This window comes from Piliocolobus tephrosceles, unplaced genomic scaffold (genome assembly GCF_002776525.5).
Source record: "Piliocolobus tephrosceles isolate RC106 unplaced genomic scaffold, ASM277652v3 unscaffolded_19, whole genome shotgun sequence".
Taxonomy (NCBI): domain Eukaryota; kingdom Metazoa; phylum Chordata; class Mammalia; order Primates; family Cercopithecidae; genus Piliocolobus; species Piliocolobus tephrosceles.
Window position 1 is genome coordinate 3,456,252 of NW_022300975.1, and position 25,637 is coordinate 3,481,888.

Below are 25,637 nucleotides of genomic sequence, written 5' to 3' on the forward strand. Positions count from 1 at the left end.
AGTCTTCCCGTTTTTCATCTTCTTTACAATACTTCTTGCATATCGCTGCCAGGTTAACTTTCTTAAAGCACATCTCTGATTACAGAATCTCAGAACATATTATGATTATAAAATATTTTCTAAGGTTAAAATGATTCTATAATGTTTCTTAGACACAATGTAACTATAAACAGAAGGTCACAGTGTTGACTAAGCCCATTTCCTTAATTTCTGGTTTCAAAATTAAAATCAAGCAGGACACGTTGCAGGTTAAGTATCCCTTATCTAAAATGGTTGGGACCAGAAGTGTTTCGAATTTTCGGATTAGGGATATGCAACTTGTAACCATTGGCCTGCATTATGCAGTAGAGTGGTTAATTCTTGAACTTGAGTATGCACTGGAATCCCTGGCGGTTTTGTTAAAACACAGCTAAGTCCCATTCCCAGAATTTCCGAGATATGGAGCGGGTCCTGAGAATTTGTATCTCTAAGAAGTTCCTAGGTGATGCTGATATTACTGGTTTGAGGAACACTCTTCGAGAACCACAACTGTAAGACAACCATGTTCTTTTATTACAATGTTTATTGGGCAATTGTTACAAGCAGATACTTTAGGACTAATCATCTGCTTAATCCAACTGGCATTTTTAAAAAGTCTTGGCCAGGCAGGTGGTTCACGCCTGTAATCCCAGCACTTTGGGAGGCCAAGGTGGGAGGATCATGAGGTCAAGAGATTGACACAATCCTGGCCAACATGGTGAAGCCCTGTCTCTCCTAAAAATTCAAAAATTAGCTGGGAGTGGTGGCACGTGCCTGTAGTCCCAGCTACTTGGGAAGCTGAGGCAGGAGAATTGCTTGAACCCAGGAGGCGGAGGTTGCAGTGAGCCAAGATTGTGCCAGTACACTCCAGCCTGGTGACAGAGCAAGACTCCGTCTCAAAAAAAAAAAAAAAAAAAAAAAAAAAGACTTTTGCCATTAAGTATTGCAAATACAATCAATTAACCATTAATTACCTTCAAACACAAAGAGTACAGAAAAAATCTTGAGGTTGTAGCCATCTAATTTGGAGATATGCTAGGAATTATTATTGGGGCTGAAGGCTACATATTTATCTTCCTCATTATGTATATAATAGTAACAATAATTTGCATTTTTCAAGGGAGTTTTATTTAGCATTCTGAAACTAGGAAGCTAAGAAAAACTAAAAAGTGTACTATTAATATATAAGATGAAGAAGCAATTATATTTCCACCCTTCAGAAAAGAGTAACTTTTCATTCAGTTACTAAATTATAAAATTCAGCGTGTAACAGATGGACAAAGGACCTCATGTTTTGGGAGGGAGAAAAACATACAAACATAAATTTAAAAGCAGTATGCTGACTGCGACAAGAAACCAGCAAGGTAACAAAGCACTGGTGGATGGGAAGAAGTGCAAGATGGCCTCCCTGGAAAAGGTTGCCCGAGCTAAATTTTGAGAAACAAATCAGGCCAGGTGTGGCGGCTCTAATCTCAGCACTTTGGGAGGCCAATGGGGGCTGCGGATCATCTGAGGTCAGGAGTTCAAGACCGGTTAGAGCGACACGGTCAAACCCAGTCTCTACTAAAAATACAAAAGTTAGCTGGGCGTGGTGGCGGACACCTGTAATCCCAGCTACTCTGGAGGCTGAGGCAAAAGAATCACCTGAACCTGGGAGAAGGAGGCTACAGTGAGCCAAGATCGCGCTACTGCACTCCAGCCTGGGTGACAGAGCCAGACTCTGTCTCAAAAAAACAAAGAAAGAAAAAGAAAGAAAGAAAAAAATTTTTTTTTAATTAAAAAATTAAAAATTAAAAAAAGGAGAAACAAATCAGAATGTGTCAGATCGTGAATGGAGAGACATGGGGAACCAACAGGGATTAAGGCTTGCTGGTTTATCTGAACATCAACTTGCAGTTCGACAGTACTGGTATGTAAAAGAGAACAGGGCTTCAGGAGACAAGGATGCAGAACATAATCTGCGCACTTCAGGAAGAATGTGCTCTGCCATATTTACACGCATGTATTTGATCCCATAAACCAGTAGTTTGGAACTATATGGACCAATAAAAACATGTGATTTGACACAGTTTGTCAACTTTTTATTCTGCCAACTATGAATATCGAAAAATGTTTTAATTGCTATTTAATGTAATTATTAATCAAAAAGTAAATATATAAATATATGAATAACAAAATAGAAATAAAAACTCTCTTAGAGTTTAGAACTTAACTTTTCTTTCCCCAGGAGCTCATTAATATTTTCTAAGAAAAATCAACACCAGTCCCCACAGCTGGATCGATGTAATGGAGAGCCATGAGTGATTTTAAGCAGTGGAGGGGCAACATTAGATTATATTTTAAGGAGATAACTTCTAACAACAGCATGAATTTTAAGAATAAAACTAGAAGCAACCCAAACTAGAGAATCCAGTTAAAAATTTATTCCAGCTGTCCAGGCAAAAAAGGGATAGGGCCGAAATCTAGACAGCAGTAATGGGAAGAGAGAAGTGAGAACAGGGACAATATTTAAAAGAGGCAGAACCAAGAGTGGCTGGTAACTAATTGGATCTGAAGGCAGAAAAAGGAAGAGTGATTCTAGCTTGGGTGGCAAAGTTTCTTCATATACAACAAAAAAATACTTGTTCTCAAATGAGAGAAATCAGGCCTGGTGGAGAGCAGAGATCAGTGCCAGGCAGGCTGCATTTGAAGTGGCTATGGGGAATGCTGTGTGGATACCTACGTCTGCAGGATAACAATAAGATACCAATAAACAGAAGGTGCTAAGACTAAAAGTATGGACTAGATCACTGAGTGTGAGTGAAAAGAGAAGAGGACTCAATGACTTTAATCTTTCCCCCAATAAATATTTACTGGGTTCCTGCTATGAGCCAGCCACTCCACTAGGTGCTGTGAGCACACAGTGAGCACAGACAGCAGTAAGCACGGAGGCTGTGACCTCATAGAAACAGGAGCAGCACAACTGGCCTTACATTTTGAAGGGACTCCTCTGGCTACTTTGTTGAGAATGGACTGCAGAAGGGCATGAGCAGAGGCCAGGACAGAGAGAGGTAGATACAATAATCTCTGCTAGAAATGGTGGTGGCTTGGATCAAGGTGGTACATGAAGGAACTGTTAAAAGGGCAACAAAACTGTGAACGTATTTTAAAGGTAGAGTTTGAGAGGATTTGCTAATGGATGGATGTGAAGTTTGAGCAAAATAAAGCAGTAAAGTATGAACTACAAGGTCTCAGGTCTGACAAACTGGAATGTTGCAGTTGCGCTTTACTGAGAAAGGGAAGATGCAGGAGAAGGTTGGGAGAAGAAAAGCAAAAGCTTAGTTTTGAATTCATTCCAACTGAGATTCCTAGTTGATATCTAAATGGATATGCCAAGTAAATAGAAATATGAGTCCAGAGTTCAGAAGAAAAGTCCAAGATGGAGATAGAAATTAAGATTGGAGGCCTAGAGAACATCATCATTTGAGGGGAAAAAAATGCAGGGACATTAACTGAAAGAAACTGGGAAGGAACAGTGGGGAAGGTAGAAATAGAAAGAGAGGCCAGACATGGTGGGTCATGCTATAATCCCAGCACTTTGAAAGGTTGAGAAGGGAGGATTGCTTGAAGCCATGAGTTCCAAACCAGCCTGGGCAACATAGAGAGATCCTGTCTTCACAAAATATAAACAAAATTAGCTGTGGTCCCAACTATTCAGGGAGCTGAGGTGGGAAGACTGCTTGAGCCCGGGACGAGGGTGGAGGCTGCAGTGAGCTGAAATGGTGCCACTGCACTCTAGCCTGGGCAACAGAGTGAGACCCTATCTCAAAAAAGAAAAAGAAAAGATAAATAGAAACAGGTGTGGGTGGCCAAAGGAAAGAAGAAAGAGGAACAGGAGTGGGTGCCCTCACAGAAACAGGAGATTGCTTCAATGACCAAGTGATCAACACATGCAAATGTGTTTACAAAATGAAACTAAGAATAAGCTTGATAATACCCTCAAGTAAGAAGAATAAAACCTATTTCTCTGAAACAGGAAAAGTGGAAGGAAAGATTAGTAAGGAGTGAGACAATTACAGAGGTGTGTACAAGAAGCTAAAAGAGTAACTTCTGGTGGCCTCTATTTTCTCTGTGAAAAAGGAGAAAAGGTCACCAGTAAGAGAGGCCTTAGAGGGTATCCAGGTGATATCTGAAAAAGAGGAAAAATGTTTTTAATTCCTGCTGAAAGCCGAGAAGAGACTGAAAGGATGTTGAAGGCCTGAAAAATATTAAAAACATGTTTGTAAAATTCGTAGTGACACAAAATATGTACTTATTTATTATTTCATTCAGCATACATCTATATTTAACACCTACTATGTGCCAGGCACCATTCTTGGTTCTCAGGCAAGAGGAAAGGACGAGACAGCCAATGCCCCTGTTTTTATACTGAGTTTCTATTCTGGTCTGAGAGAAGACAGACATAAGGAAGTATACAGCTAAATACATGGCAAATAGCAATAAGTGCCATGAAGAAAATCCTTTGACTTTGAATGTGTTGGGTGCGACAAACACTTGAGATGATTTTTTTTTTTTTTTTTTTTGAGACAGAGTCTTGTTCTGTCACCCAGGCTGGAGTGCAGTGGTGCGATCTTGGCTCACTGCAAGCTCCGCCTCCTGGGTTCACTCCATTCTAAGCCTCAGCCTCCCGAGTAGCTGGGACTACAGGTGCACACTGCCACGCCCACCTAGTTTTTTTGTATTTTTAGTAGATATGAGGTTTCACGGTGTTAGCCAGGATGGTCTCGATCTCCTGACCTCGTGATCTACCTGCCCCGGCCTCCCAAACTGTTGGGATTACAGGTGTGAGCCACCGCGCCTGGCTGAGATGATTTCTTAAGTCACCTGCATGGTTATGTGACTGACAGCCAGCTGCTGAGGCCTGATGCCAGAGAAGAGGACTAGGAGGAATGAGTCATTACAAAGACTGGGGGCAAGTGCAGCCAGAAGCTATGAACGCCAGGGATAGGGACAAACAGAGCAGTTCTAAGACTACCAAAGGTGGCAGGGCGAGGCCAGAAGCCAAGACAGAGAGGCCAGAAGAGCCACAGGGTAGAATGTCAGATGAGCACATCAAGTTTTAGGAACATCCCCATCTCGATGTATTTGAATATTACTCACAAATCATTGGTTAGGTGACAAAAATAGTATTTAAAAGGCTGTGTCTCAGTCTACACTATTAGGAAGTACAAATACTTCAAGAGCAATCAAGAATTGGAATAAAAATGTACACTAAGTAACTGAACAGGATTCAAGCTATACAGGCTTTTGGAAACACATCTTTTGTAATATTGTTCATGTTCACTATTGTTTCTAGAACATTATGATTTGCTCTAATAAACTCGAAACTTCTACAGTAAATACAGGACTTACCTTATCAATATCCTCCTCTTCGTCTTCCTCTTCTTCCTCTTCTGAAAAATCAAGAAGTTTCTTTGCTAGCAATGGATGCCACTGAAGACACTTTCGTTTTGGTCGTTTTCCAACCCCTTCTCCTTCTGCTGAATGATCCTTATTTCTATTACTGCCTTTCATTACTGTGACCTGTAATAGGAGGAGAGAGAGACAGAAACAGGGAGACAGGGAGAGAAAGAGAGACACTGAGATAAATCAAAGTAAATTTGATTAAAATTAGTTTATTTAGCTCCCTAAGTATTAATTAGATTATAATTTTAATGACTAAACTATCTACTAGCTCATTTACTGGACTCAGTGGGAATCCAAAATACATAACGAAACATTCATTTTAGTGGGCTAAATGGAGGTAATAAAATTTGCCTTTTGTGAAATCTACTTCCCTCCGCTACACAGCTTCAGAACCTAAAACCCCAGTAAGCTTAAGGATATTACCAGTTACCTTCACCTGTGTGTATTTACTCAGGGAAGCATTTCTCAATTTCCCATCAGAAGAATATGAAGGATGCCTCCCAAGAGAGTTGAAGACTTCACAGCGACTTGCCCCCCAGGCATTCTCTGATGGCTATTTTACTATAACAATTTACATGAATTTTGCATTCTATACCATGTTAAATCTGTGCTTATAACATTACTAAAAAAAATGAGTAATTTGTAAGAATCCAAAGTTTTGAATTTGGGCAGCTGGCTAAGAAATGGCCAAGCTATCAACGTGACAAAAATCATTTAGAAGCCTAAAACTCTGAATTACTTTTCAATGATGTAAAAAAAGTTCTTATCCTTGATAAAAGCAATACATATTTCTATTAAACAGGTGAAAATTGCATAAAATGAGGTTTGCCCTCTCCATCATGTCCCGCACCATGGTGCAGAAGTAACTGCATGTTAGTTTCCTGTATGTTTTCTCACAACTTTTTTTCTGATGTTATTTCTCATTCATTCATTCAAAGTAATGTTAAAATAGAAATTACTGTTACGGAAAAACTCAAACAATACAATTAACTGCCATCAGTTTAAATGGTTCATGAATGCTGACAATACAAACATATGTACAGTTGCTAAAATCACCAAGTAGCAGCCTATTTGCTCACTATGTTTGCATTAGTCCAAATACTTGAGAAGTGGTACCATTAAACTTTTAACACCATACTGAAACAGAAACTGGGATTGATGAACACATAATATAAAGATTCATGTAGTTCTCAAGCCATTCAGAGAATATGATACAGGCAAATTTATCTGTCTTCCTTGTTTCTGGATTCTGGGTCATGCCTAGGTCTTACTTCAAACAAATATTCACCAGTGTTTTCTCCTAGTACTTGTACAACTTCAACTTAAACATTTAAATACTTGATCAATCTGGGATTCATTTTGATAAAGTAAGTGAGGTAAGGATCTAGCTTATTCTTTTTTAAAAAATAGCCACTATACCAATACCATTTATTAAATAATCCAGCTTTTCACTATTCCTTCTATCCTACATTAAATTATCACATGTATACGAGTCTATTTCTGGATTATCTTCTGTTAATAACCTCCCTCCAACTACTTGCCTATCCTTTGACCAATTTCAATGTCCTTAGGGACTATATCATTCTACATCTTTTTAAATATACAAATATATCAATAAACAGCCATTAAAAAATTTAAGCTGCATATATCATACTCTTCTATCTAGGTCAATACATGTTGATTGTTCTAATTTAAAAATAATTGTGTAATATTCTAAAAATGAATGTATCACAATTTACTGAGTCTACTACTGATGAAGCAATTATTGTGCTACAATAAAACTCCTCATTTTAATAAAATCATTTTCTAAAAAACCTTCATTTTTAACAGAAGTTCTCATTAAATTTTTTTTTTTTTTTTTGAGACAGAGTCTCGCTCTGTCACCCAGGCTGGAGTGCAGTGGCGCAATCTCGGCTCACTGCAACCTCCACCTCCCAGGTTCAAGCGATTCTTCTGCCTCAGCCTCCTGAGTAGTTGGGACTACAGGCGCACACGACCACACCCAGCTAATTTTTGTATTTTTAGTAGAGACGGGGTTTCACCATATTGGCCAGGCTGGTCTCTAACTCGTGATCTTGTGATCCGCCCGCCTTGGCCTCCCAAAGTGCTGGGATTACAGGCGTGAGCCATCGTGCCCAGCCTTCATTAATTTCTTACAAGCTATTCCAGTAAAGACAAAGAAAGGAGGAAAAGAAAAACATGCTCTTGTGGCTTTCTTAGCAAGAAATTCATGCTGGAATATCTGAAGCAACTGAATTACTTGTGTGGCTGACTCAAGAATATAAGAAGTTACCGAAAACTAAATGGAATTAGGTATCTGGTGTGCTCTTAATAAGAGAAGATATCTTGTGAATTGATAGACCATTTAACAATTCCCATTCTATCCACAAATAAAAGTTGGCACAGGTAACCCAATTTCCAGAAATGCCAATGTTATGTAGAGAGAAGAGGAAACGGTTATTTCTGTAGCATAGTAATCACTTCCGGATGAGTTGCTTGAGTGGTAGTTAAACCCATTTGAGGGTCTAATATTTTAAATAGTAAAAGAAATCAGTGGGAAACTGTAAGTAAGGCAGCTTCTATCAACTGGAGAGGGTAAAGTGATTGCCAATGCCAAGAGAAAAATACATCTTTAGCCCCCAAAATTTTGAATTAAATTGTTATTTATGTGTGAATGTATATATATGTGTGGGTATGTGTGCACCTTTGTGTGTGTATATATATATAATTTCAATATTCAAAGAGAAAACAGGATCTCAAGAATCAAATTAATGAGGGGAATATGTGGCTTCTTTCTGGGTTCAAAATAATCGCATTCAGTCCTCCCTCACTTCTAAGTCTTTCCACGTAGCTCACATACCACTTTGGAGAAAATGTCTTTTCTGATACTCCAGAAATTAATCTTTGTCACCCAGAAATACATTAGAAAGACTTTACATTGCTAATGGCACTTATCACATTTTCCCTCGAATTATAATTATTTAGATACATCACACCTCCATTGCTAGGCCTTTTTCTTAATGTTCCAAGACTATACTTATATGCTCAGAAACATCCTGGCACATCAGATCATCAAGATCTGTTAGTTGTGAGGATTGTCAGAAACAATGATACAAAATCCTGTGCCAAATTGTGATGATGACTCACTATTTATATTCTCTAAGATAGCTTCAAGATTAACTACAATTTCTTACGCTTTCCTGAATTCAGATATTCTTTTCTAAGTGGGAAAGAAAAGGAATTGAAAACTGTGCACAACTCAGACACACAGACCAAGGTGGCATGTGATGTCTGAGAACCACCAGATGCACAGGCTTGTGGAGAAATGAGGCTGGCAACCCCTAGCATAGGGCCTGGAACAAAGTAGGTACACTTTTAGCAGGTATGGAAGATGAACAAAACAGTAAGTGATTTGGAAATGGTATACCTCAGATGAAATAATTAAGAAAAATGTACTATAATCGATCTGTAACTATGAAATACCTCAAAGTATAAACTGTGCACTTTAATAATTCATAGTTATCTAATTTGTTCTTTTTTTTTTTTTTTTTTTGAGACAGAGTCTCGCTCTGTCGCCCAGGCTGGAGTGCAGTGGCCGGATCTCAGCTCACTGCAAGCTCCGCCTCCCAGGTTCACGCCATTCTCGCGAGTAGCTGAGACTGCAGGCGCCCGCCACCTCGCCCGGCTAGTCTTTTGTATTTTTTAGTAGAGATGGGGTTTCACCGTGTTCGCCAGGATGGTCTCGATCTCCTGACCCCGTGATCCGCCCGTCTCAGCCTCCCAAAGTGCTGGGATTACAGGCTTGAGCCACCGCGCCCGGCATCTAATTTGTTCTTAATTCTGTATGGATCTATTTTCAAATTATTGAAAGAATGCAAAACAGTGAAGGGAAATGATGTTCCTGATTATGATTCAGAAGTAATGAGAAAGCAAGAGAGAATAATTTTAAAAAGATTTTAAAAAGTGGGAAAGACAAGGGCAAAGAAAGCATAATTTTGAGACAATGTTATCACTCATCTTACTTCAACAATGAGGAGGAGGTGAAATTGTTAATTTTTAAAGTGACAGAGGACTAATCTTGTAATTATTTTGCCACTAAAAAGCCCACACATTTTAAAGTTTGGTTTCTTGGTCTTAGAACAAGAGGAAATTAAGCTAACAATCTATATGCTGTAAATGAAGCAAATGTTGGACTTTATTCAAAAGGAGTTATTCTTCCATTCTGCACTGCAATTTTAGAATAATTGAAATCAGGTTATTTAACTATCAATGGACTCTATACTTGAAAAACTAAATATCATCAAATTATGATGCTCAGACTGTCAAATGATGATCTAAAACACCTACCAACATGTATCTGGTGAAAACAAACGAACCCATGTGTCCCCTCTTCGCCCCCTTTCTATGTATGGCAGGACAGGTGACCCTAAATAGACATCCTCTACTGAATTCAATGTAAACTGACAAATTAGGAAAAACTTCATTTAATTATATTCTTCAAATGTAGCAAGCCTGAGCCGAGCATGGTGGCTCATGTCTGTAAACTCCCAGCACTTTGGGAGGCCAAGGCGGGCGAATCACGAGGTCAAGAGATCGTGCCATTCTGGCCAACATGGTGAAACCCTGTCTCTACTAACAATCCAACAATTAGCTGGTTGGTGGTGGCGTGCACCTGTAGTCCCAGCTACTCGGGAGGTTGAGGCAGGAGAATCACTTGAACCCGGGAGGCAGAGTTTGCAGTGAGCCAAGATAATGCCACTGCACTCCAGCCTGGCAAAAGAGTTAGACTCTGCATAAAACAACAACAACAAAAAAAGTAGCAAGCCCATTCATGAAGGACCTTTACTGAGGTCAGACTTCATGAGAAACTTAAAGAAGAAAGATTTTAGAAGGAAACAGTACAAAGCAAATGCCATATTTATTAAAAGAATAATAATAATAAAAAAGGACACTGGAGCCCGATAGGCTTCCTTTAGAATCCTGCCTCTACCACAAACTACCTGTTGGAAAGGGAAAGTTAATACCTGTGCTGATATTTCCTCAGGTGAAAATTAAATAATAACAGCTCTACTGTGAGAACACATATGTAATACCCAGCACAGTGTCTAGAACATTCCCGTTCACTGTTGGCAAATCCCCCCTTTACTCAACAAGCTTTTTAGACTGGGGAGCATGGGTTTAACAGGCAGCATCTGCTTACTTAAACTCATCCTAAGATGCCATTCAAAAGGGAGCACACATGTCTCCCATTTGATAGCAGTCCATATGCTGCCCAGATGATGTACGCTGCAGCCTCAGAAACTGAAAAAGAAAGATGGAGAGTTTCCTTTGTCTGAGTGATACACAGTCAGAAACAGTGCCTTGGCACCATCATAAATTTTGCGAATAAGATCCTCTCGTCTATTGTCTTGTCTTACAATTCAGGCAACAGTTACACTTTAATCTTCAAAACATTAGTATATACTGAACTGTGTCACAGTGGTATTTTAAACTGCTTCCTAAAAGTCCAATGAAATTCCACTCAAATCCTGGTCATTAAAATTCACGCCCAGTGAAACAGGAGAGTATGTATGGGAGGCCCATTAAATACCACTGCTAGACAACTATATATTCTAACCATAAACAGGGCCTCATCTGGGTCCAACTAAGACTACAAAACTTCACAGCCTTCTCCAGTCTATGGAGGAGAGGAAAAACTAGCCCAAAGACACTGTAACATTGTGGAAACTCTAGTACTTCCACACAAATCGGACCCGCCTGCTTTCATTCTTTCTAAAGAGTTCTGGGACTTTCAAGTCACACCTTGCTTTCAATCTTTCAAGGGGTCCTGCTACCACAGAAGACAGCAAATACTCCAAATCTGAAGTCTTCCTCCTTCTCACCTGAAAAGTCTCCCATGTTCTCTTAAAGTCCTTCTCATCCTCCAAGACCCAGGTCAAGTATCTTCTTTTATCTGAAAGTCCTAAGTCAAAGTCCATCACTCTGCTATGAGCTTTGGCTGTACTTGACTTTGTTAGGTCAAGCACTTATCAGAGTGTTTTGACAACTCCCCTGTACCCCGCTTTGGTTGAAAAGTGTCCTCCAAAGTTAATCCCCAGTGCAATGGTGTTGGGAGGTAGGACCTAATAAGAGGCGATGAGGTCATGGGGGATCTGCCCTCATGAATGGATTAACGTTGTGATTGTGGGAGTGAATTAGTCATCACTAGAATGGGTTTGTTATTAAAGCAAGTTCGGCCCCTTCTTACTCTTACCCTCTCTTGCTCTTCTGCCATGGAATAATGAAGCACAAAAGCCTTCCCCAAATATTGGCCCCATGCTCTTGCACTTCCCAGTCTCCAGAACTGTGAGCCAAATAAACTTTTGTTCATTATAAATTATCCAGTTTGTGGTATTGTTATAGCAACATAAAATGGACTAAGACATCTCCACGTCCACAAAAGGTTGTGACCTTCAGAGTGCAGGTGCCATCATTACCTTTTTGGTCTCAGTGCCTAGCACGGAGCCTACTACACAGCAGTTTCTGAAAAGGGTATTTATTGGCTTATAATTTCCTCATCTAACACTTAACCACATATGGCTTCTCAGAATGACATGCTTCTAAATTTTTTTAAAAATTCTAATATGCAACTAACATTTATTAAATATTTAATTGCTATATATTTACTTTCTCATTTAATCCTCACAAAAACACTCTGATGCAGTTACTATGATGAACTCCACTTAAAGCAACAGGGTTCAGTAACTTGCCCAGGGTAACACGGCAAGTAGAGGAGCTGGAACTGGACCCAGGAAACCTAGCTCAAAGAACCCAAATGCTACCTGGGAAAAAGAGCTCTAATATAAAGCTCTTCAATCTGCAACTCTCTAACTATTTCCTGTAGAACAAACAGCTCATAGGCCATGAAAATACCAAAAGGCAGCATTAAGGGGCTGGTAAGGGAACACCACTTTTCATGGTAGAAAAGCAAGTACACATCTCTGATAATGCCAAGTGACAATTAAATTAGATTAACTATAAAACTCTTTGAAGATAAAAACCCTACAAGTGCTAATCATTATTATTTATTGTAATTCTAATGACAATTCTAAACTGTAGACAGATGACATGAAAAATATCTCATTCAATAAAGTAATACTCTCATTTTAGAAGCAATTCACTCACTATTCATGCAAAAAGTGTCTTTAAATATGTTCCTTATTGAAAAGCAGTAGCTCTTCAAGTTGAAACTTTAACTCTGTCAAGATGTTATCGATATGCTCTTCATGAATACTAATAAGGTACCCACTATTCAAAGAAGGGCTTAGCTGTACTGGCAGTTCTGGTCCCTCTGCCTTTACCTCATAAAGAAATATGTATTTTTAAGATCTCTAACACCTGCACTCCATGACGCTTAGCCTTGGGTCAGCTTAACGTGGTTCTCAAATGGAATGCTGTTCTAGGCTACAAAAAGAGACAAAAGCTACCTTGAAAGAGATAAGGCACCCAAAGAGGTGGCTTGAGGAGGAAAAGCTATATACATAGAGGTCAGCAGCAAGTTAGGACATGTTCCCCACCACACCTTCCAAAAATGCAACCTTCTGTTTTCCTGTAATTTTATGGAGGTGTTTACATTCTTAATCAAAAAGTCACTGAATTCCTATTCTTCAACAGACCTAACAAAAAAGTATTTGCCTCTTTTAGTTTACAAATTCACAAAGGTTTTTATTATATGCACTTATTACAGGGCTAGAACATAATGATCACATTGACAAGCAGCTGAAACACAAGAAGATAAGCTCATGGGTGTGTCTTCCTCCTTTACTCTCAATGCAGCTGAACACATATGTATTGATCACCTGCTGAGCTATGCTCTGTAAGAGTTAAGTGTCCAGTCTTACCTCCCATTCAACTCACCTCCTGCTGGGCTGGTGCTTGCCCTGCTCTCCACACCCACCATATGCTTCTGCGCAGAACTTTCTCTGCTCTCCCAGGCCTGCACACGGTCCCCGACACCCCCATTCTCCCTCTCTATGCAAGGCCTCTCCGAATATCCATTTCTAAAAGGCTGTGTTTGCCTCATTCATGTCTCTCTCCTTTCTGAGCACCTTTTTTGATCACTGCAGCACTTAATGGCTGTGCCATAATTTTTGACACTTGATTGTATGACAATTATCATTTTCCTGTACAATGTATGTATAATGATTTCATGTGAATTCCTCCCACAGAGACCCTTGAGGGTAATGAACATGCCAGATGCTTTTTTTGGATCTGTCAGAGCAAAGATCTCTGTGCTAGACAGGGAATAGATGTTCAGTGAATATGTGGAGAATTGAACATAGAAACAATACTTCTCTGCTTTCTTATTATGCTTTTCTTTATGTTGTTTTGCTACAAGGCAGAAGGGACATAAGGCTTGAAAAGAGATATGCAGAGAAGAAATAAGAAGCCAGGAAAGGTTGTTTGGATGGGAAAGGAGAGAGAAAAGAAACAAGCAAATTGACAAGGCAATGTAATAAACAGAATAAAATCAAAGCCACTTCCAAACAGTTGTCTAAAACATGTTCCTTTATTCCCTTCTCCGGTTATTTGTCAATGACTTTCATTATTCTCTCAAAACAGAGTACTATTATACCTTCCGCTCACTGGTCCTCTTACACTTTCACAAATGGTCCAGTAATAAACCCTAACTTTAAACTTATCCAACTATTTTTCTTCTCAGGTCTATTTCCAGGTTTCTGGCTGCTCCTGTGTTCTGACCCTACTACAAAAGTTTTCAATCTCATGTTGGTCTTAAGTGCTTTTTTACTTGTTCTTTACTTTTATCCTTTTTACTTGTCTTACTCAGTTACACAGTCAATCCCACAGTGCCCATTATAAATTCTGTTTCTCAATTCCTGCTGATGATGGTGAGCAAGGATAAATGATGACAATCCTAGCTAGACATATATAATGCTTCCCATGTACCAGAGCTAAGAGATTACATCTATTAACTCTCTTAACTTACAATAAGCCTAAGAGGTAGGTACTATTATCCCCTTTTTTTACAGATGAGAAAACTGAGGCAGAGATAACATATTTCGCCTCCTTTAGTTTATAAATTATCAAAGGTTTTTACTATATCCATTTGTTACATGGGTAGAACATAGGTATTGCATTGGCAAGAACTGGAAGCACAGGAAGACAGGTTCGTGGAATCTCCATATTTACTGTCAATGCAGTTGAATACATATTTACTGAGCACTTGGTGAGCTATGAATTATGTTTATAAATCATACCACTAGCATGTAATTGGTGAAGCTAGTATTTGAACTCAGGCGGTCTGGCTTCAGAGTCTGGTTTTTGACCATTATACAATATTGCTTCATCATCATATATTTTATTGAACATTTGCTACATGCTAAACACTTTACATGAATTAATTTCTTTAATCCTTAATACAACTCTAGGTGAAAGATACTACAATGAATATACCTTAAGTATAAAGCAACTGAGAATGACAAACCTTAAGCAGCATGCCTGAGGCCACTCTGCCAGCACATGGCGGGCCCAGGAATGAAAACAAGGTCTTCTGTTCCCTAGAGCCTGAGCTTCCAATCATGTCCCCATACTGCCTTCCTGCCACCTGCAATCCTTGTCACTCTAAGAAAATACCTTTGCCTCCTGCTTAACTAGCAGGAAGGTGTTAACCTTCCTGAACCCTCCCAAATTCTCCTCTTGCCTACCAATTTCAAAATTTCTTTTCTTCTTCTGTTTTCTTTCAAAGGTAGAAATTCAAGGTCAACTCCTTCCCTCACCTCACCCCCAATCTATATGTTTCCCTCCTGTTATCCTGAGCCATTAGTCTTTTAGTTACTTTGATGAAGTCTAAAGTCCTGTCTGAATTCTCACCCTCCTTTAGCTAGTCCTCTTTCTTCCTACAAACTGGCCTCTAGCCCTTAGGCTATGGTACTGCCTAATGTGGCTAGGATCCAAGAACCAGCCTGCTTGGTACTGTCATTTGTTCACAGCCTCCACACCCAACGATGTGCTTCACTAAGTGACCTGGTTCCTAATATTCTTGCTTCTAAACCTCAGGATTAGTTTCCTAGAAAGAGCTTCCAACTTGTTCCAACGTCCCTATCACCTCTGGCTTCTCTACCTCACTATGACTCACATGTCTTTAATTTCTATCCTCTCAGAGAAAATATCTCGTATGAGCTAGGCCTCTGCTTCCACCATACCCTTGTGGAGTTATGTCAGAGCCTGGTGAATACAAACTAGACATCCCTTCCCTTCACATAAGCATCTGGAAAGCATATCTTTCTTTGCAACTTTCTCTCCATAAACTGAAATCACTGCAATTAGCTGTTTACCCTGACATCTAATCTCTCAAAAATCTGTCCCTTCTACCTCTTACAAAGAGTCTACTCTTCTCCAGCCCCACAAGGCTGGTTCAGCTGTCTGACCTTCTTACCTATAGCTCTGCTGACTTTAATTCTCCACACAACAAATACCTGCTCATATCCTTCTCCTAAAGGGAACCTCTTTAACAGTCCCTCAGTGTACTAAAGATAAACTCCAAATTCCTTCCTTCACATAAACACCTAAGACTCTTCCTGACCTAGTCCAGCTTGCCTTTACAGCTGATGTTTCTTTGGTCCATTCTCACTCTCAAAGTTCTACCCATACTGAGCCACATGCCATCACCTGGAGCTTGCCATGCACTCCCACCTTCTGGAACCTGGCTGCTGTTTCCTTCTGGTGGAACTCATTCCTGCTTCAGGGCTTGGCTTGGATCTCACCTCATGCCCCTCTGGTCCTTTCAAGTCTCAGAGAGGTGTCTCCATAGCACCCTACACTTAATAGGCTACAGTGAAATGACCTGTTTCCTTCTTTATATCACACTCAACTGTGACAGAGAACAGGGGCTGCATGATGTTCACCATGATGTGTCTCCAGGGCTTGACACAGAGCCAAGGTGCACTGCAGGCAAATAAATACTTGTTGAATGAATGAGTTCTAGGACTGTTCCCTGAAGTCCATTCCTCTTGCCCCTAGTCCTTTTCCTTGTTCACCATCCTGCTTTTCCAATCCATCCTTGCCATGCCCTGCTGTGTGACCCTCCATTTCAGAAATTCCTAACAATTACTCAAATAGCATACTCAAACTGCCAAACTAAAACACCTGGTGATTTTATTTACTTAGAAATAGTTTCTAAGTATTGTAGATCTGAAGGGAGAAAAATTACTCTCCATTTGTAATTTTGACCTTGGAAGAGAAATAATTATCCACTCCCTTTTCTCCTGTATCCATCACTGAACACTGATTTTTAATCTTCCATGCTACAGATTACATAGGGCCCTTTGTTTTTTTTTTTTTTTAGACAGAGTCTCGCTCTGTCGCCCAGGCTGGAGTACAGTGGCACAATCTCGGCTCACTGCGACCTCTGCCTGCCAGGTTCAAGCGATTCTTCTGCCTCAGCCTCCCAAGTAGCTGGGACTACAGGAGTACGCCATCACGCCTGGCTAATTTTTGTATTTTTAGTAGAGATGGGGTTTCACCACACTGGCCAGGCTGATGTCAAACTCCTGACCTTGTGATTTGCCCGCTTCAGCCTCCCAAAGTGCTGGGATTACAGGTGTGAGCCACCGCACCCGGCCTACCCCTTTGAATTTTAAGAGCAATCATACATACATTTTTTTTAAAAAAAAAACAGATATACATTAAGTTTCATCTAAAATGGTAAAAGTTTAAAAGGATAATTTTTCTTTTATATGACTTAGTCGTTTTTAGTTTAAAAATAATAAAAAGGTCTGGATGTTTTCTATTATCCTGATCTCTAATTATAATTTAAAAAAAAATGCAGAAACAATGACTTAGTTAAGAATCAACAATCTGTATCACTGATTGGAAATCTTTTTCCTTAGTTACTGTTCTATATTCTAAGAAAGATGGCAAATAACTTAACAGTTAAATTGACTTCACTTTATAAAGCAAAACTTCTCAGTCTTAATGGTTGCAAAACAAACATATTTTTCTCAAAAGCAAAAAAAGAATACTTATTTCTTATTTTAAGCAGTATAGTATTTAGTGAAGTTGCTTATCCTAGCTGCTGCATCGCCCACCTACTTATACTTTGGCACACTAGAATTACACTCACCATTTACTAAATTACAAATTACATAATGGTAGGTGTGGTTTACCTTTACCTTTCCAAATGCTTAGAATACTTCCTTGAATATATGTATTTAATAACTAGTACTTGAAATGCATGAATCTAATCATCTTATATCAGCCTGCACATTTGCCAAGGAAATTAATTAGAATGCATAGGGTGCTATGATTAATTTCTATATAGTGTTGAGCAGAAAACCATTTGTTTTATACTTGCTTCATGCTGGATGAAATTTTTATCTTAAATACTTTCCAATTTCATGATTTAATATATATATACAAAATGTAAGTGCTTACTTGATGATTCAGTCATAACAGTACTCTGTTTAGAACATTAACAATTCCTTTTATATTTCTTTCATGTGTTATTTATATTCTTTGTAGATGTTTAGAATGAATGTGCTCTAACCCCAGAGCCAAGCTCTAAAACCTTATTTTTATCTACTAAATTTATTAAATTGATGACATTTATTTATAAAAGATTCTTCATGTCTGAGAATAACAACAATAACAAAACACAGTTCTATTCGTATATTATTTGCCTGCCTTTTTAAAAAAGTACCAGAGTGGCCAGGTGCCATGGCTCATGTCTGTAATCCCAGCACTATGTTAGGTTGAGGCAGGAGTAATGGTTTGAGCCCAGGAGTTTGAGACCAGCCTGGGCAACATAATGAGACCCTGTCTCTACAAAAAAATTAAAAATTAACCAGGCATGCTGGCGCACACCTGTGGTCCCAGCTATTTAGGAGGTTGAGGTGGGAGAATCCCCTGAGCCCAGGAGCCAGGAGGTAGAGACTGCAGAGAGCTGTGATCCTGCCACTGCACTTCAGCCTGGGTAACAGAATGAGACTCTTTCTCAAAAATAAAATAAAATAAAATAAAGCACCAAAGTGAGAATATAAAGAACTGGTTTTAATATGACTGAAGTTCCTTCCTTTAATTTTCTTCTCAGTGCACAGTACAAGAATGTTGTAAACCAATACCCACAAGATACACGTTTACTGAGGTACCCTAGAGCATTTTCCTCACAGCCCAATTTACATAAGTCGGCTCCCTCTGCTGGCCAAATTTTTATCTTCTAGCATCCTATTTAAATATAAGGGTAATGCTTTATAATATCAAAAAAAGCTCCTCTGTAAAGTAATCATAAACCATATAAACCTGGGAAATCACTTAAGAAGCTCTTTTATATCACTAAAACACTGTGTTTGTTGATTTTGGGGAGAGGTAACTATCCACATACTGAGTTAAACCCAGGAATTTTCAAATTTAATATCATTTTTCCCTTAAGCAAGATTCTTAACGCTGCTAAAACCATTTCTCATTAATTTAGTCCCTTTCTACTTGGAATCTCCAACGTACTTTGTGATAAGTGTCTAACCAAGCCTTTCCATATTTACACAATGGCATTATGTTGGGGAAACAAGAGGGAGAGAATGCTTTCACTTAGTAATTTATCAGGCCACAAGAGTTAGTGGCAGAATATAGGATAAATAACAGGGACTATATGCTAAAAGTGAGCCCATGCTGCTTTTAATTTTTTTTCAAAGATAGATTATAATATAATAATAAAGTCATCATTCTGACATATCTAATAAATTCTGTTTTAATTTTTTATGATAAAGCACTTCACAATATACAACTTGAGTACATTTCATTAATAAGTTCCAAATATATTTTCTTATACAAAAAGCTAGTACTGCCATTAAAAACCCTTAGGCTACCTTATTTGCTGCTTTCCAATTATGTTCCACTTTATAACTCACAAAGCCTTTATTGCACACATTTATTTAGTATTACAAAATCCCATGAAATGGGTATAATTATGCCCATTTGAGAGAAGCCTCAGAGGGATTTATGTAATCTTTATAATGTCATTAAGGAGCAAACTAGCAACACAGCCTATAAAGTCTCTGGACTTTAAACACAGGTACTTTCTTCCATCTGATTGTATCACTGATTTTAGTTTTTAATCAATACATTTACTTTGGGAGGAAAAGTAATTCCATTTTACAAGCCTTGTTGGTATTTCATTCATGTCTCTCAGTAATTACTTTAGAGGAATCCCAAACTTCCATTCGTATCTCAAAATACTCCTCCCTATAGACTTAACCATACTAAACACACTGAGGAGGGACGGAATCGGAACAAGACAGCACATGTCTGTGACGCAATGTACTTTTCTTCACTTTGTACTTGTAAATATTGATGTTGCAGCTCTTAAGTACTCTCAGAAGTCGTTATGACTGACAGTCCATGAGTGCTGCATCTTTCAAAACAAATATGCTTTATTGATGGAGAGCACACACATCTCCATCTAATTTTTCTGAGAGGCAGAGGTGGAACAAACATTTCTTAACATTTTAACTAAATTCAGCATTCTGCACTGAACACAATAGGCAGGTTACAGTTTAATAGATATTATGAAAGCTTGTCATTTCCATAAGCAACACAGCATGTAAGGGAAGGGCACTCCACAAACCTCCCCTATAATCTCAGAGTAGCATACAACTTCCTGTGTTTACTGTAAATGTTTTTAAGCACAAGCAAAAATTCAAAAGACATTTTGTACCAAAAACGGTCTTCAGAAATGTCCAAGTATTGCTAGATTTTAAAATGTGTACTATTATACGGCTTAAGAATAAAAGTAAGTTTAGTCGAAAGTTTGAAAAAGAACCAACTGGAGTAAATAAAATATACTTGATTGCCCTGATTCTAAGGGGGAAAAAAAATAAAGAAAACCTGTCATTGTCTGCTGTGTACCAAAAATCACAATCTAACAGCAAACATCAGACACATTTTATTTCATATTATAGCTTCCCTTGAACTGAAAGGTAAGGCTCACTGAGGAGTCAAAGGAGAATTCTGCTTGCTGAGCTCTCCCAGCCATTTGCTTTGATGACTGCCAAATCTGTACTAAAAGGTGGGCAAATTCTTTCTATAGCTCTCATATAACTCCTCTAGGGAGACCTTCTGATCCCAAATCAACCTTTTGAGGGCCTATTAATGGACTAGCATTAAGCAAGATGACAGTGATTATAAAACATGAGTTGGAACAATAAAGAACTTGTTGGTGAGAGAAAACCTATATAATAATAAAACCATTTGGGAACTAGGCAGCAGGTAATAGAGTGCAAAAAATGTGGTCTGAACGATTAGAGAATAGATAATATATAGTAGTATAACATTCTCGGCACTGGACACTTGGCAATTATAAAAGCCATTGGAGAATTCAGACAATTCTCTTTGCTCCCTCTGACGATCCCAATTTGTCCCATTATTAACCCTTATAACTAACGGCTAAATTTATCCATACTGCCGAAGACACTGTCAAGAATGAACCCTGGGTTCCCCAAGAGCTTCCTGCCACTGCAAACTTTGCCAACTGTGACCTGGATTCTCTTACTTTGGACATCAACAACACATTAAAAAGAGTCTGAAAAGAACTGTTCAGTTATTTGTTGTGCTATTATTTAGGACTAGGTAGGTTCAGCAACTTTTAAGGGATGTGATCCCAGGAAATAAGTCAGGTGACTGGCCATTCCTGGAATCTCAGGCTTGCCCTAGGGAAGCACTGGCTGGGCCTCCACAGGAAAGTAATGCTGAAGAGAGAACAGAACTGGAATTTTGTGGCATTCATACAAAAATGGTCAAAGATGATCTGGGAACAGATATAAAGTGTAATAAAGTGTAAATAACATTTTGTAGTTTTTTTTTTTTTTTTAGATGGAGTTTCGCTCATCACATAGGCTGGAGTGCTGTGGTGCGATCTCGGCTCATTGCAACCTCTGCCTCCCGGGTTCAAGCAATTCTCCTGCCTCAGCCTCCAGAGTAGCTGGGATTACAGGTGTGTGCCACCATGCTCTGCTAATTTTTGTATTTTTAGTAGAGACAGGGTTTCGCCATGTTGGCCAAGCTGGTCTCGAACTCCTACCTCAGGTGATCCTTCCACCTCGGCCTCCCAAAGTGCTGGGATTACAAGTGTGAGCCACCGTGCCTAGCCCATTTTGTACTTTTCATATTCATTTTCTATTGCTTGTAGAGTACTTTTTGCATAGTGAACTATGGGACCAATAATGGTATCAGACAGAGTAAAAATGACCAGTGTCTAGTCCTGGCTTTCACCTCACAAAAGGAAAAACAGATCCAATGTCAGACTGGTTCAAGACAAAATTTGCAACTGATGAAGTTGAAAAACTGTGGAGAGTCTTCAAGCATCAGAAAGTTGGGCTAGATGACCATGAAGGCCTCTTACTACCACTGTATGCTATGATTTTACCTCCTTATCTCCAGCAGGGGCCAGGCTGTCCTGCAGTCCCCCCTTCTCTGTCTATAAGTTCTCCATTCCCGAAAAATAAAGACACAGTAAATCAGCTTAGCAGGACTTCACATAGTCTTTACGCTCGTTAAGAAAAAAAAAGAAACTTAACTGTATAGCTGAGTCTTAAGAAAAACTGTAACAGCTGTTCTGTGTATTTGTCCCACTCCCTGTTTTTCCCACAGTTTATGCAAACCGCCCTCCATTATTAAATAACGCAGGACCCTTTCTATGATTTGAAAACTGGCTTAAAGCTGAATTTTATATACCATCATTAAGTTGTTTTGTAACTTCTGACATTTTTAAACATTTCTGATGTGCTTTCTTGGAATTCTGTATCAAGGAAAAAATAACTTTTCCAACATTTTAATAAGACTTCCCAACATCTATTTAGAAAGTATATTGAGAAATATTTTTTTCCTTTAAAAAAAGTCAATTTCTAATATCCTCAAAGCAAAGCCATAGAGGCTGTCAATAAATACAAATTTTTTATTTTAGACACAATTCAGTGCATAATTTATTATGGAGATGTTAAACTTTCAGAAATTAGGAGATTTGGACCTTTAACAGGTTGGTTAGGATTAAATCACCTTAGCCCTATTTTTACATTTATTCAGAATCTGAGGCAAAACTGCCTATGACACTAGAAAACGTGAACACCACAATTGTCCACAGCTCAGACAAGTAACAAACATGGCCAAACTTGGGTCTTTAAATTGTGGGCCTCACATCAATCCAACCATTCGTGTGCTCAGGGAAGAACTAACTGAACACTGAGGGGCTCCTGCATGATGGAAAAATCAATGGGGAGTTCAAGTGTCCCTAGACACGAATAGTGGAAAGAAGGGTCTGTCCTTGACCACTAAAAGTGCTAAATTATTGATACTGCTAAACCCAGACAACTACTGTCACTACTTCTTCAACTGTCTTCCAAAGCAGTTTTAAAAACTTTCCTACTTAAAAATCACCATAGGTTTATAGTCTTGGAAATTCGCCAGAAGAAAAAAAAAAACAAAAAACAAGAAAAAACACAGACAGCTCTTCTTATATTAAATCTACTACTGCTCAAACGGACAAAGGTAAACCAGTAGGTATCTCTTATGGTTATTTCTAGATCTGAGATTTTACGAAGCATACACTGGGAATCACAAATAAAACCGTACAATGTTAGAACTGATCTAAACTCACCAATTTAATGATCTGTAAAACTGAGTCCACAAAAACTAAACGTTTTGCACATACACACACACATATTTACGTATTTTCCTATTAAATTATAAACTTGAGATTACTTGAATTTCTACTATTAGTGAGAGTAAAATGAGTACAATATTGTTTTTAAGAGTAAAAATGGCCAGGTTTATTTACAATAAGATAATAAAAAGAACTCTTACTTTATTCTTCACTTTCCGCCTCTGAAATGAACTGGATCAATAAAGGAAAAGCTTCTAAAGGGCAATTTTATTCTATTATCCTAATGAAAGAAGTCACAGCCAAGGGGAGCAGACAAGTAGTGATCTATTTTGAGAACAATCTACCAACTCTCAGGGTTCCTTGCTATTCTCAAGGGAAAGAATATCACAAAGAAAAGGTACATACCAACAAAAAACCTTGTAGTTACAAAACAAATGTACAAAAAATCTGCACTGAGAGTTTTACTGGAAATCAATAAAGGCAAAAATTAGAAAAGTTGAATGAAAAAATCCGTAGTTATTGGGACTTCTGTCCAAATAAATATTAGTTAAAATGCTCCAGGACACAGGGAGAATGCCTGTAAGGCATTACTTACAGCAGATAGCAAGCAATCAGAAAAGTGGAAATCAAGGTCCATTACTCATGGCAGGATAGCCTGCATTATCCTCTCACAGATGCAGCACTGGTGAGAGCTGATGAAGAAAAATGAAGGCTGAGAAGGAAAGGGAATAGTGTATCTTCTACATGTAATTTTCAGCAACCTTTCATGAGTTTCCTACCCTTTGCTTCCTTCAATTTCATTTAGAAAAATCATCTTCGTTAAGGCTGCTCAAGTGTGACTTTGCAACTAGCCTAATGTGGCCCCAAATTACTATCCTCAACATTTGTTATACCAAACACCTCATTAAATACCCTCAGGTTAAAGTGGATCAAGGTAACTTTATGCTGATTCCACGAACAAGAACCTGTCAAACTGACAAATCAGTGTCTACTCTCGTGATACTGTCTCCTATCAGATGGGCTTCCTATTTTCTTAAAACTTGTTTCTTGACCCTGGCAGCCTCTTCAGTCTATATAACACCCTGGCTCCTAAAACTAATACATTCTTATTTTCTGTTCTCTAGTTTCTCTATAGACTATATTGTTAACCTCTGCTATTATTTGGCAGAGTCTCCTGGAAGCCATTCGTAGTGACCTTACCACAAAATTACAACTGCATTTCTTCAGAACCAACTTTACTTTCTAAAATGTGTAATTCAGTTGCCCATGTTTTAAAACAGCTCACAAAAAAGGACTGACACTTCTATGGTGCTGCTTCCCCCCACCCACTTTGCCTATAATCCCAGAAAAAAAAAAAAAAGATGAAAGGCAGGAAGCGGCCTATCAACATGCAGCTCTCCTTCGAAGACAGGTAACAAAATACTGCAGTTAAGAGTGTATTTGCAATTGCAAAGTTACTCTTCCTGAACAAATTCCAAATACAGTATCTATCTTTGATCTTACAAAAGCATTTTTCTCACTGTTCATAGCTGACATTGATGATTCAGTTAGGCACCCTACTCTCAACTATGGGAAAAATGTTTCCTGAAATTCAGTCATGTGAGTTTTCAGCTTTTAGTTGTCGGGCTAGAAGTAGCTGCCTTTGCTCCGCCACTGCTGCTTCCTTGGATATTTCTGTTTGTCATGGTGACGTAGGAACTTACCATAGCAACAGCATCCATTTGACTACCTGGGAGACCCTCTCAATTCCTTCTCTGGGATGTCAGACAGTGTTGGACATTATTGGAGAGTTATACAGCATCCCCTTGGACAGGGCCTATTATCTCAGAAAAAAAATACTGCAACTATGGGAAAACTTTTGAAGACCTTAAACTGAAACATAGTTTAAGTTTTATATTTAAAAACGGAATCTATTTCTTAACCTTTCATATTTACTGCTATGGCAAGTCTAATGATGATATGTAGAACGAAACAAGCTTATTTTAAAACAATAAAATATCCCTGTCATCTCCATGGTTCATGTTAAACAATTAGAGAAGATAAATAGCAGCCACATAAAACATTTATTAAAAAATATTTTCTTACCTGCAATAGGTACTGCTGAAGGGAATTTAGAAAGACAGTTTTCCATCTGGGGACTTTTAATGCAGGGAGGAAACAACAGATATTGACATAGTAAAACAATGGGAAGGCTCTTATTTTTGATAGCTTAAAGTTCAGTTAGTAGAGAGCAACAGCAGGATCTAAGTGAAGCCTAAGGAAGATTTATAATCCTGGGTTAAAAGTTCCCATTACCACAATATAATCTTTCTGGGTAAGAAAAAATAAAGCAGCTTTCATGGAAAAGAACTATACTTTTAAGATTAACACATGTGCAGGCACATGCATGCCTACTTTCTACGAAGTGTAGAGCTGATAGATCTGTAGATAGAAAATGGAAAACTGCCAACAGCCCTTGGACCGTAAAGTATTCCTTGCTCTCATAAAACAGAGTTTTGTATGAATGTGACCTCTAACGCCAAATCTA

General features: G+C 38.6%; 1 protein-coding gene across 11 annotated transcripts in view; it reads right to left on the minus strand.

The window, feature by feature from the left end:
- Positions 1-25,637, minus strand: part of LOC111542908 (HMG box transcription factor BBX) — a 274,644-nt gene that overhangs the window by 95,365 nt on the left and 153,642 nt on the right. For all 11 annotated transcript variants that reach the window (XM_023212567.2, XM_023212558.2, XM_023212549.2 and 8 more), the window contains one exon: positions 5,410-5,580. In XM_023212567.2, the coding sequence (XP_023068335.1) occupies positions 5,410-5,571 (162 nt within the window). In that variant the 5' untranslated portion in view covers positions 5,572-5,580. The remainder of the gene's footprint in view (positions 1-5,409; positions 5,581-25,637) is intronic.